This window comes from Schistocerca gregaria, chromosome 6 (assembly GCF_023897955.1).
Source record: "Schistocerca gregaria isolate iqSchGreg1 chromosome 6, iqSchGreg1.2, whole genome shotgun sequence".
NCBI classification, from domain to species: domain Eukaryota; kingdom Metazoa; phylum Arthropoda; class Insecta; order Orthoptera; family Acrididae; genus Schistocerca; species Schistocerca gregaria.
Window position 1 is genome coordinate 438,863,538 of NC_064925.1, and position 13,754 is coordinate 438,877,291.

Consider the following 13,754-nt stretch of genomic DNA (forward strand, 5'->3'; position numbering starts at 1 on the left):
TGTTCATATTTCTTAAATCAGTGGCATTATTTACTTTTTCTCTATTTGCATATACCATGTGACTGAAATTATACACATATCAAACAAAAAGTTGAGTCATACTGGCCATTATTTACATAGCCAGAAAGAAGTTGAGTCATACTGGCCATTATTTACATAGCCAGAAAGATATCATCTGGAACAAGAGGTGGTTGTTACCTATATTTGTACAGAATTTGCAAGACAGATTTGTTACCCGTTTCACACACAGGGGAAATGTCTTACCACAGAATATGTCAGTATGATTCTTTCAGTTTACAGAATGAGACAAATGTCCATACCATTAAAAACTGAGAAGTAACAAAAAGCATAACTGAGCATATAATTTTCATTTTGCCTCAAACCAACTAATTACAGTGGACAGTACCTTGTAGAACAGGAGGCGGAAGTGATTTTATGGTGCTAGGTACCTGTCACATCCATTGCATTTAAAATAACTCACCATGGTGGTACTATAGGAAAAGTCAAACATAAAAGATAATGAAACGTCCTGGCAGATTAAAACTGTGTGCTGGACCAAGACTCAAACTTGGGACATTTGCCCTTCACGGGCAAGTGCTCTTGCCCGCGAAAGGCAAATGTCCCGAGTTCGAGTCTCGGTCCGGCACACAGTTTTAATCTGCCAAGGAAGTTTCATATCAGTGCACACTCCGCTGTAGAGTGAAAATTTCATTCTATAAAAGATAATCTTGATTATGATTCACAAAAAATCCATAGTGGCCTACCATTCTTGTAATTAAGATTAAAATTGCATTTACATTTGAGGAAATCAGATCTCAGTAACCACATTGAGTAACATGGTTCAACTGTTCAGAGAAGCTATCAAGTACATAAACATCATCACTGTCTTCAAGGAAAGATGAGTTACCTCAACTTAATATACTTTCAGAAATGGCAACCAGTCATATTGAGCTCTGCTAAATTAAGAGAATAATAATTGTGGCAGATACGTGCAAACAGTCACTGAATAAATACAGCTATTTACACTGCACTCTGCTAGTTAACTGTTTTTAATAGAAATCTGGTATGTTATGAATGGTACTGAACATAACAAAAAGAAAGGGAAGTGGTAATGTTTGGAGAATTGTATATCTATAACATTTTTCATATTAGGTTACGTGACAGCTGTGGCAACTTTAGCAGGTTCCATATTTAAGGCACCATTGCTTCCACCCTCATTTGTACCCTATGCTTAATTGATTCATTAATGTAGGTCTTCATTGCCAGAAGGCTTGTCTGATAAGATTTGTCAGCATTTTGTGAGCTATTGATTCTTTTTTTATGAACTTTTAAATGATGAGTTAATTTCTTTGAAACAAAAGTTTAAAAATTCAAAGAATGTTTGAAACACCTGTTGTATTTATTTTGTGAGTATGCTGCCATTTTTGTGATTTCTTTTCAGCCTCATTTATTGTTAACACAGAAGTCATTGAAAATCTCAAGGTAAAGGGTTTCACTCAGTTTTGGTATTGGTATTTGTAGTTGTGATCTGCATGACTGACAGAGGGCCTTGTAATTGTAGGGTTTGCCAGGACCTATTGGACCACTGGGGCCGATTGGTGAGCCAGGGCTTCCAGGTTTACCGGGCACCAATGGAGAACCGGGACCTCCCGGCAGCCCTGTAGGTTCGAAACACCCACTAACTGACTGGTAACTCTACCCCGCCCTGTCACACATCATAACACACTTTGAAGGAACTGTGTATCTCTGTTTGTATTAAAATAATTACTTTCATTCTGTCCATCTGGAAAGTAACAGTTGTCTTAAAATAGTTACAATCCAAATATATTAAATCAAATAGTATCTTATACTTCTGATCATGCAATTATATATTACATGTTGCACAGTTATACATAGTTTAATACCTTCCGAGCTATTATAGTCCCTTCCACCTACCTCAATAACTTTTAATAATAAGCATTAAAAAACATAAATAGTATGAACTATGTTACAGCACTCTTCACTAATCAACTTTCCTCAAAAATTTATTTACTCATAGAACAGAATATATTCATAAAATATGACTGATCGTGCTTCTGGTTGAGCTCATCCCCTTATTAATGTATGATCCAATGGACCCGCAGCATTGAAAATATCTTTAGAGACCTTATGTAGTGAAATCCAAATTGCTGCTATAAAAACACTAAACTCCTAGAGCAGCAATCTGGATTTCATTTCATAATTATCCACTTGGTTCAAGACCAGAGGAGTCCAATTAGTCCGGGGTGCAAATTGCAGATGGTAAACTATTTTCACAAACAGAACCAGCAGTCTTCACTACTTCCACCACCAACAAGCAGAAATTGAAGATAGTTGCAGAACTCAAGTCACAGTTGTCATTTGTGCTGACATGAGCTTTATCTTGGAGATGGCTTCTCTGCTCCCTCAGCAGCAACGAATAGAGCTGCTTCCACATCTCAAATGAAACCCCCAGTGGACATGCTGAGTGGACACTGGTTCTCTTTCAAGCTCTTGATGATATTTGCTATTTAACCTGTCGAACATAGGAGTTCCTTATAACTAACAAACCAATGTATTTATTAAATAATCATGTTGAATAACAGAATAACACTTCTCATATATGTCTTCAGTAGAAGTAGATGGAATTTTTTTAAAGTAAATAAATATCATAACAGCTTTTGAAAATGCCATTTTAAATATGATGATTCTTATGTACGCAATTTAAAAAATTTATTACCATTTAGACAGTTCTGTGTAGAATGAAGTATACCCACTTACAAAAATAAAAAAATAATGGCACTGCATGAAGTAGTTACTGAAAAAGTGTGAAACTTGGGTCACTACCATGGGTTAATCACAAAAGGACTGCATTACGAAGTCAAATTTCAGTACAGTGGTTATTAAAATTTAGTTATGTAATGCTGAAAGTAAATGATGGCTGTCTATGCTTTCTTGTTAATGGTGCTCCATTAAGAACCTTATGCTGTACACAGGAAGAACATGTACATGCACAATTTTTTCTTTTGATTGTACCATGACAACATTTATTTCATCACCTAATACTATTTCGATTTGCTAGTGGTCTTGTTATTTAGTCACACTGTAAATTCCAATAAACATGTTGCCTTTCACTGCAATAGAATGGACCTAAGTCTACAGACTAACAATAAAACACCATGACCATTTAATTATTGATACAGACGTATTTTTCTGGTCAAGTTTCATGTGTCCAAGTAATGGGTAGTAGAAGCCTACAATAGCAGATGATGAGGATGCTATTAATTGCTCTATCAAGCACCTTAACTAACAACAACAAATGACAAGATAATCTTGTTTTCTCATGTTACATGCTTGAGTCTTACTCATAAATACCATCACAATCTCACTGCTCCTAAACTTCTTTCATACTGTGGGTAGAGGGGCATAAATTGTCTACTTACACCTGGGAACTCAACAACTGAGCCTCATTTAAATTGATTTTAACATTCAAATCATTTAAAATTTGTATTTGAGGTGTACTGTATGCTTTCAACCCGATTGCTACACTTATTTTTATGTTAAGTATTCCCCTAAGGTTTATGTCCTTTGCTCTGGGTGAGAAGAACTTTTTTCATCTGTTCTGTATCCACAACATTTTCCCTGGATGTATCTGAGTAAAAAATACTAAAGGATATTATTTAGATGGTAATTTACAAAAGTTATACAGCCTCTGTGGTATACATTACTAATCATAATTGTCATTAAAACTTTTTTTTTAACTCTTGATAATTGTTCTGGAGGTTTACAAGCATTTTTCTTCAGTGTAAAACTTGATTAAACTGTAAAAATGTGTGATAAGTGCTTATGCTTTCATTATGTACAAGATTCTTGTAGAAAGTCTTGGAACATGTCTGTTGATGAACATCACAGGGTCCTCCAGGAAGTCCAGGTCCCAGAGGACCAAGAGGAGATACAGGTTCACGGGGACTTCCTGGTCCTGTAGGGCCTCCAGGCCGCCCTGGTGGCAAGGGAGAACCGGTAAGCACCCATTTTGAATTTTATTAATCTGCTTTGAGTTTCACATAAACTAAGAAGCATTATTTCTCCTATTTGCACAGAATTTCAGACAGAAATATTCCATCTGGACTAAACAGTATATAATAATAATAATTTTTCCGCTTCTGTCACCATGTATTTATTGCTATGTGCAGATGCAAATGTTGTCACTTTCATTACTGCATGAGGCCCTGGAGGCATTTTTGTTTGTGAAGAAAAGTTAAGGCCTACAACTGATATGTGTCTGAGAGATGAAGTTACTAATAACTGCACCATCAAGTACACTCCCTTCCTGGCCCACAAGCTGTCTTTGCACACTACATTGCATGTGTGCAACAGCAGCGTCAGCAAATGGTGACAATGACAACACTGAATGACACAAAATTTGTAAGAAAAAAAAAATAATAAAAGTAAAGAACAGTAGCAACAAGTGGAAAAGAAAAACAAATTTTTAGTATTTGTATATGAGAGAATGGACGTTTGTTAACAATGCACTGTCAATACATCAGTGAGAGTCTAGGCGCTATTGCGAACATGTATGTTTAGACCTCTGTGTGAATGTCTGTTTTACTACTGGAAAAAGAGCAAGGGCTTGAAAGCTAGTGTTAATTGTTAAGTGGTTGTCTTTTCCTTATTTTACATATTTTTCATCCAGGAATTTCCATTATCATTATTCTGTATGTACAAATATATGTAAATATTTTTCTTTGGACAATACTATTATAATCAAGTAAATATTAAGCTACCAATGACAGATAAATGCAGCTTTATATACAACATATAGCAACCATAAGTGTCACTATACAATTATGAAGTCATACTTCATAAAGAAACATTTCAAAAGTTACATTGTTCTTTTTTGTCTTGCATTAATTGCCAACTTCATCCTCAAAGGGTAGCCCAGGCATACCTGGTGCAAAAGGAGAGCCCGGCTCTGATGGAACACCAGGTACTCCAGGTCTGCGGGGATTACCTGGGCCACAGGGTCCACCTGGAAATGTAACAGCTGCTGGAGAGGGTGTGCCTGGCCCACCAGGTCCACCAGGAGTTCCAGGACCTCAGGTATGGTCTATTGTTTTTTACTTGTTCCTCATTTTCTTAGCTACACGTTGTATGGAACATTGCCTGTGTCTTGTTCTTTCATTCAAGTTCAGTTGAGAGAAAATTGATTGTAGGTTTAGAACTACAGGTGCTATGGTATGACACACATTAATTAAGACTGATACTGAGAAGACAAAATTCAATGTTTTCCATTTAAAGAATAATGCCTACCACATAAAAATCAAATGTGAATCGATAGTAATGTTAAAAAGGTTCTTCATATTTATATGCACTGAGCAATGAATATTTATTAAAAAAGCTGTGTATTGACAAGGGGTTAGGGAGTTTGCAATGCCAGTAGACTGTAGCAAAATTCAGGAAGATCAGCAGATGATAAATTATTGGGGCTGTGAATGGCAGCTGTCAATCTCTCTCAAAAACAAGTCTCCACTTTTATACATTACTTTCAAGTGAGCAACAAGATCAGCTTGTGAGATACTGTGTAAATTTTCTTCCAGGAATTGCTGTCCAGCATGGGGAAATAATAACAAACAATAACAATTTAATGTGGCTGCATGCACTTTTGCAGTTACACAGCAAATTCACATAGAGTCAGTTATATAGTATTGTTTCTTCAGAAAGTATTTGATCTTTTACATTGCAGCTAGAGAGTATATTTTATGTGAAACTGAAGTGTATATTTTACAGTGGTTATTATCTGCATAAGTTTGAAAGAAAGATATGACATAGCATTTATTCACATTAGATGAGAAGGAGCCTCAAAAAATTAAAGAGAAAATGAAAGATAGTAGATTTAAAGTATCCTACAAAAATGAATTAAAAGCTATATATTTTCAAATTGTTTGCAAAACAACCTTATCCCCTTCAAAATACTCTCCATTACAACCTACTAATCTCTAACAGTTGATCAATTGTCTGTCGACAGTGTTTGAGCACAGGCCTGAATTTTTTCAATATTTTTGTTTATTCGGGTCGTTGACGGACGTCCAAAATGAGGTTTATCATCAATCGACAAGTCGCCATTTTTAAATCAAGCAAGCCTTTCATACATTTGAGTTTTCCCCTTGGCATCATCTTGGTAAGCTGTTTTCAACATTAAAACAGTTTTAGCAGCATTTTTACCGAGTAGAAAACAAAATTTCACAGCTGCACCTTGTTTACTTAAACATACCATCATAAAAAATGAAAAAAGAATAATACAGCACTAGCAAAAACAGTCACTGCAGATGACGAGAACAAGCCAGGTCAACAACACAACCCGTACTGAACTGGAAATCAGTTGTGTTATACACATGGCAGAAACGCGTACTACACTAGCTCCGCCCACTGCAATGTTGTTGTTGTTGTTGTTTCCCCCCCTCCCCCTCTCCCCCTCTCTCCCCCCAAGTATGTATATTCAATCACTCACAAATTTAGAACTCATTTTGAAGAAGCAGTTTCCATGGGGATCTACACTGGAAGCCATTGTATATATGTGTGGAGGAAACATCTGGCGAACATAAAAGTTATAAGATTGAGAAACAACTTGAAAATCACCACAGAAACCAATTTCCAGCAAATGAGGGTATGTAATAAGTGTAAGTGCTCAATTTCATCATGTATATTAATATAGAATAATTCATTACAGGAAATGATACTTGTTGTGTCCTATAGTGGGAGGTGACTGCTACAATGAATGGATGTGACCAGGTAGTCAAAAGGACAATAGAATTACATTGCACAGTGCCTTGAGCAAGTGCAACAGAAAACATCATCCAAAGTAATGCAAGGTTTCCTCTTATGATAAGGCTGTGCACCAAATACAATGTCAGTTTCTTGAATGTGCAAGCTGTACCATTATGCTAACGTAGCCACTGAGTTAAGTATACTCTCTATCCTAATAGAGTAGCACTGGTGTAGCCAGGAAATGTCCGTACATGGGCACAGTCCATGGCTGAAGCACTCACGAAGACTTTGGACACAGTATGCGAGGCTGTAGGTTCTGTCTGATGTGCGCTGCACAGCAGTGAATGGAACTCTTGAGTGTGGAACTGCTTTTGCAGTTGGCTCCTTGCCAGGAGAACCATAGCTCTGAGCTCCTGCCTTTGATTGACTGATGGGCAGCTGGGCAGCATTGCATAAAGCTTTCTGTTGAAATAATACCAGGACATCATGATAATGTCATGTAGCTTGCACCTGTTGATGATACAACATCCCCTCTGCCCCAAGGGGGAGACAGAGGCACCATTGGGGAGAACTGAACCTGAAAAACAAGAAGCATGCAAGGTCATCATTGACAAAACTTGCAGTGAAACTTCCATGACCAGAGAATAGGGGTGATGGGGAATTCCAGCTGAAGTCCCATGGATGGTGCCCTAAAGAGAAGAGGCAGGCACTCTGCAAAGAGTAGGAGACTGTGGAGGTTGCAGGACACAACCAAGACAAAAGATATCTGGGGCCATTGAGTAGGGCAGAGTGGCACAGAGCACAGTCCAGGGGAAGATACATTGCATGCCACAATGGTGACTATTGGAGGAGAAACCAAGGACATGATGTGAGTGTGACCCACATAAGAAGCCCAGGAGAGAAGCAGGGCTAAGAGGATGTTGGCTGAATGTTGATAACAGATAGAAAGGGTGGCCAAAACAAAGGAAATGTGTCCAGAAGGGACAAGATGTGGTCAGTGGAGTTGACATAGTGTGGTGTGACACCGACATTGGACAAGAAGGGGACTACATGAAGAGGACAGGTGCGAAGGGCACAGGAAGCACAAGAGAGGGAGTGCCAAGTGGGCTAGTAATGTGGAGGCCAGCAGTGATGGTGCCATTGCACATGGATATGGAAGAGGTGCTGTGACCTGTAGCAAGGGTGCTGGTGCCGCAGGAACTGAAAGAAGCTCCTCCACAGAGGCTGCCAATGGCAAGGGCGCCAGTGGTGCTTGAACCTGAAGATGCCCTGGACACAATGGTGAGGGCATTGGTGGTGGTGGTGGTGGATCCTGAAGAGGCACCAGGCCTGGCAGCGAGGGTGCCAGTGGCAACAGTACCAGTGATGCTGGAACTTGAAGAGGCCGTGGACCCAGAGGCAAGGGCACTGGTGTAGCTGGAACCTGAAGAGGCACCAGGCCTGGCAGCAAGGGTACCAGTGTCAAGGGCACCAGTGGTGCTGGAACCTGAAGAGAACCTGGACCCCAGTGCAATGGCACCAGTGATGCTGGAGCTAGAAGAGGCACCAGGCATAGCAGCAAGGATGCAAGTGGTGCTGGAGCCTGAGGAGTCACTGAGCCTGAGGAGGTGCTGGGGATGGTGCGGGCACCAGCGGCGGTAGTTGGGCTGACAGTGATGATGGGGCCACTGGGGCAAAGGATGCAGTGCAGGAGGCTGAGCTGCTGGGGGAGGCCCGAAGGCAATCGGTGGGGAATGCAGAGGCCCGAGGGAAGTATGTCAGCCATCTGAGGAAGGTTGGCCATGAATCCAAGGCACTGTTGAAATCTGGAGGAGTTAGAGGCCACATTTTCCATAGCAGGACTGAGGCAGCATCAGGACAGGTGAGCTGCCAGTAAAGAAACGCAAGAGATATGCTGTATGACGCAGACTTGAGGCCAAAGCTGTGACTACATGTCCCACACTTGAAGTGGAGCTGCTGTTGCACTTTGAGCCAAACAATTAAAGGTGTGGGTTCCAATGCTGGATCAGCCATGACAAATGAACATATGATACTAGGCAGGTGGATTGACAGAGGATGTCCTGCACAATAACTGAGTCAGTGGCTCAACTGAAATTTGATGAACAGCCTATCTGCCGCCAAAATTCACAATGGCAAAATCAACAAATGCCGAGATATCTGCAACTACCAGTAATGAGCTGTTTCATGTGACACAGGTAGTTACCTCCAAATGACAATGGAATAGCAAACAGAACACATATTAATCCATATCCATGGGGCACACTAAGATGCAAGAAATATAAGCACAGCGTCAAGTCATTACTCACATGAAAGGGTTCCCAATAAATACAGTGAAGCAATAGGAGCAGAACAGCATGGTTAATAGTGCAGGCATATAACTCAGCAAACACTTTAACAAATGAAATAATCTGCACTGTCACTAGAAAGAGGCAAGTCAAATAAGTAATAATATGGAATATAATCATGAAACGCGACAGAGCAAAAATGGTGCATGTGCATTTGAAGAGCTGAGCACTCTGACCTAAGAGCCAATCGTAAATAGCTGTATTGCACAAAAGCAATGTCTCTCACAGAAAATTATGTTAACAAAGAATTTGATAGCATGAATTATACAATGATCACTTGTAACCCAGAAGCAACAGATAGTGTAGCTAGTTAGCTACAATGGCACTGGAGAAAAGGAAGGAGGACACAAATGCAAGTAAGCTAAAGTAAACAGCCGACAATGAATAGTCTGAGTCTGAATGTGAAGCAGAACCATGAAAAGCGCTGTGTGGAGGACAGAGAGAAGGCTACCAGATTGAACACAGATGCAGGGAATGAAGTCCTGGAACTAAAACGTCTTTGTTTAAAGTTTACCCTTGTTGCTACAGTTGAGTGACAGTGTTACAGAAAACAATTTTTTACCACAGTGCCACTGTTGAATCTCATTGTGGTAGAGTCATGTTACAATGAATAAATGTGCATAGGAAGTCAAAAGAACATTAGAAGTGTAGTGCACATGACCTTAATCAAGTACAACAGAAAACAGCTTCCAAAGTTATACAAATAAAAGATTATCCTGATCTGATGAGGCTTGACACCAAATACAGTGACAATTTTCTGAATGTATAAGCTGTACCATTATGCTAATGAAGCCACTGAGTTAAGTACACTATCCATCTTAATAGAGCAGTACTGACGTGTTTAAGTAATGTCAATAAATGGGCATTGTTTGTGGTTGAAGTACTCATAAAGACGCGATGGTTTGGGTGAAGTGTGTGAGGCTGCAGGCTTTGACATGTGTGCCCTGCACTGTGGTGAGTGGAACTCTGATTGTGGCACCACATAGGCAGATTGTGGGACCACGTGAGCAGTTAGCTCCTGATCCAGAGAATTGTAACTGTGAACTTCCACTGTTGACTGAAGTGAGTGGTTGGGCAGTGTCCAGTGGAGGAATACCATGAAATCAAGGTAATGTCACATGACTCACAGAGGCAAGCTAATATTGGCAATAGCAGCACTGTAGCCAGTGAATGTGGCACCACCAGCTGCTGCAGGTGCAATGTGCTGTGGGTGAGTTGCAGGCATCGTGTTAGGGTGGTTACCCAAAGCACTCTACTGTGTGATTGTTAGCTGGATCAAAAGGTGTCAGCCACAGTTACTACAGTACCAACATGTGTACTCATTAATTTACACTAAATCATTAAACTGTTTGTCACTTCCCTGTCTTCCACAAGCCTTGGTAGCAAAAAGTAATACCAGTTTAATATTCAGAGTTTGTTGTTTAATTAGTGTTGTGCTCTAATTATCTATGTTCTATCAACAGTGAATGCAGCACATTCATTTTCACTGTCACCTATGTTTGTAGATTGGCAAGACTTACAGATTACAGGCAGTGACACTTCTTGAAGGGCATACGATTATTTCTTATGTTCTTTTTACTGTATTTCGTTTCTTTAATGACACATTGGATAGTTTCTCTGATAGTAACCCTTGACAGATTCCACCTAAATGACACATCAACATCTTTTCAATGTCATAAACTGTAATTTTTCTGATGATCATTATTGTATTTTACCAGGGCTCTCCAGGCCCAGAAGGTCCAGAAGGACCACAAGGATTGAGAGGATTTCCTGGGGAACAAGGTCCACCAGGGCCCCCTGGCAGAGATGGCACCAGTGGTGAGAAAGGTTTAAAGGGTGACCGTGGAGATACCGGGCCGCAGGGTTTGCGAGGGATTCCAGGACCCGTGGTAAGTGACATAAGTTTCTCATTGATGTAATTCTAAATTGTCGGCAACAAAGAGAGATGATGATGTGCAGATTTAGTTTGAAATGTAATGAACAAACTCAGAAATAATAAAATAATATGTCATCATAAATCAGAAAAGAAGATTTAATGAAAAAAAACACCAAAACAAAATTACACTCAAATGAAGAAGCAAAAGACTTTCTGCATTTGCGTTAGTGCACTTTCAAAAAATTTAAGAAAGCACACTCATCTGCAGATGAGTAATGGGTGATACAAAGCCACACTTAAAAGATCATAACAGAGAATGTATCAATATGGGAAATGTTCTATAAGAATATTGTCAAACAAAGTATGATAGAGCAAGATGTAATACTGGACTTTTATTTTGAAGGAAAGATGTTTGACCCATGGTCCAGCTACTGTATTTTGATTTCATTTTCCTGTGGGTGCCATATATCACTTCAGATGAATGCTGGGGTAGTTCTTTTAGCATGGCCAATGTTGATACCTTTGCTTATCTTTGTCCAATCTGAAGTAGTGCTCTCTCTCTCTCTAAAGGTCTCAATATTAATGGAAGGTTCTCTTGACTAACTTTCTATTAATATATTATACTGAGAATGGTTTTCATTGACAGCCATGAACAACAAAACATATTTCTCCAAATTATGTGATATTTCTTTAATGAAGGATTGACATTTATGGCCTTGAACTCATGACATATAACATTTTTAAGTTGGTCAGTCATTAACTGACTGTTTTAGTGCATAATTGCCAGGTTGCCACTGGCTGACATTCAGTGTATGTGATACATTGGCACCTTCATTTTGGTACTGCCCATTGCTTAATCCATCACCTATTAACTAAGTCACAAAATAGTTGAATGTTTGAACGGAAATGTCTGTGATCTGCTTATTCAAAGAAAGAACAGGGTGTGTTATTCAGCTATGGCAGGCAACACGAAATACTGAGGTTTGGCAAGTGCATATGTTGTTTCTGTTTTCTATTTCTATCAAAATTTACATGTTTTCCTTCTTTCCTTGTTTTCTTTTCCTTTTTAAATTTATATACTCACTTAGATGATACAGTATATCATGTGTAGGTCTAATCTTAATTAATTACAGTATTGTATTGCTTACAATATTGTAAAATGCCATGTAAAAAATATCTAAATCATAAAAAACAGTATGCAAAGGATAGACTGTTACTCAACACCACCTTTGTGTGATAAATAGTAATGTATGCATATTGTTTTTATCCCATCCTGGATATTCAATTGTTTAAATAAAAAAGGCTGATTTCTTGTGACCCATTGAAAGAATTTTTGGAACACTAACACATATTATTACATAGTTTTCAACTCTTTGCAACCCTTTGACAAATATAATATGAGAGATTATGCTCATGGCAAAAACTTATACAGTATGTACAGTATTATGCCAGTAGTTACTCCCTTACATTTTGCAGTGTTTCTGGACTCTTTTGTGAGCTTCTACATTGTATATGTGGAAGCCTTCACATAAACATCAATTTTGTTATTTCTTAGCTGCAATATTTTAATGGTGTATGCTTTTCACTGAATTCAAACATAAATTCTGTCTTGTATGATGTCTATCTATTTGCCAATATTTATTGGTAAGAAACAGCTATAGTTAAAGTGTTTGAATACTTTGTGTGACTTTTGATAATATGTAAGAAATTCAAATAAGGGTAATTGGGGATATCCATTAAAAATGAGGTGTTGAGGAGGGAGAGTGTCTTCATGTTATTTTGAATTACTATCAGAATGTGTATAGCAATTGTTAGAACATAATTTCAGTTACATTATTTAGATACCTCAGAAGTTTGAAAAAATAAAAATGAAATTATTATGAAAAGGATAGTTGCTACTCACCACAGAGTGGAGATGCTAAGTCGCAGATAGGCACAACTGAAAGACTGTCACAAAATAAGCTTACTGTCACAAAATAAGCATTTGGCCAACACGGTTTCTGTCAACAATAGATGACAGACTGCAAACACAATTCACACACACATGACCACAGTCTCTGGGGATGGGAGAGGCAACTTGATGGGGGCAAAGAGGAGGCTGGGGTAGGGAGGGGGAGGGATAGCAGGGTGGGGTCGGGGAATGGTAATGTGCTGCTGGGGAGCATAGAGGGATGAAGTGGAGAGAGGGTAGGGCAGCTAGGTGCAGTCAAGAGGTTAGTCGGAGGTTGGGAGGGAGGGGGTAGCAGAAAAGGAGAGAAATAAAAAGATTGGGTGCATTGGTGGAATAGAGGGCTGTGTAGTGCTGGAATGGGAACAGGGAAGGGGATAGATAGATGAGGACAACGACTAATAAAGTTTGAGGCTAGGAGGGTTACAGGAATGTAGGATATGTTGTAGGGAGAGTTCCCACCTGCACAATTCAGATTTTCCATCATTTAAAAATGAAATTGTTTTGTCTTACCAGTGTCTTCCACATATTAGTTCAAATTTTTTTGTTATGGGAGAACAGGGAAAGGAAGTGAAGAGTGCGTATGTCATTTGTATTGTATGTGCAGATACAACAATAATATTGACAAAGATTTTTACTGTATGTAAAAATGTGTATATTTGTGTGTATGTGTGTGGGGGGGGGGGGAGGGGGGGGGGCAGCTGTATGTGCATATCAGCAGATTTCACAACTACTTCACATCTTTGTCCATCTGGACTCATTCCAGTTACTACCTCCTTCTCATCTAATTTACTCCCTGAAATGTATTTTTCTTCACTGTTAT

General features: G+C 39.1%; 1 protein-coding gene across 5 annotated transcripts in view; it reads left to right on the forward strand.

Moving 5' to 3' along the window:
- The window catches only part of LOC126278179 (collagen alpha-1(IX) chain-like), a 1,015,797-nt gene that overhangs the window by 896,510 nt on the left and 105,533 nt on the right, over nt 1-13,754 (forward strand). For 4 of the 5 annotated variants that reach the window (XM_049978085.1, XM_049978080.1, XM_049978081.1 and 1 more), the window contains 4 exons: nt 1,562-1,660; nt 3,910-4,017; nt 4,930-5,097; nt 10,826-10,996. In XM_049978085.1, coding sequence (XP_049834042.1) covers nt 1,562-1,660; nt 3,910-4,017; nt 4,930-5,097; nt 10,826-10,996 — 546 coding nt within the window. The remainder of the gene's footprint in view (nt 1-1,561; nt 1,661-3,909; nt 4,018-4,929; nt 5,098-10,825; nt 10,997-13,754) is intronic. The other variant, XM_049978082.1, reaches the window with a different exon arrangement.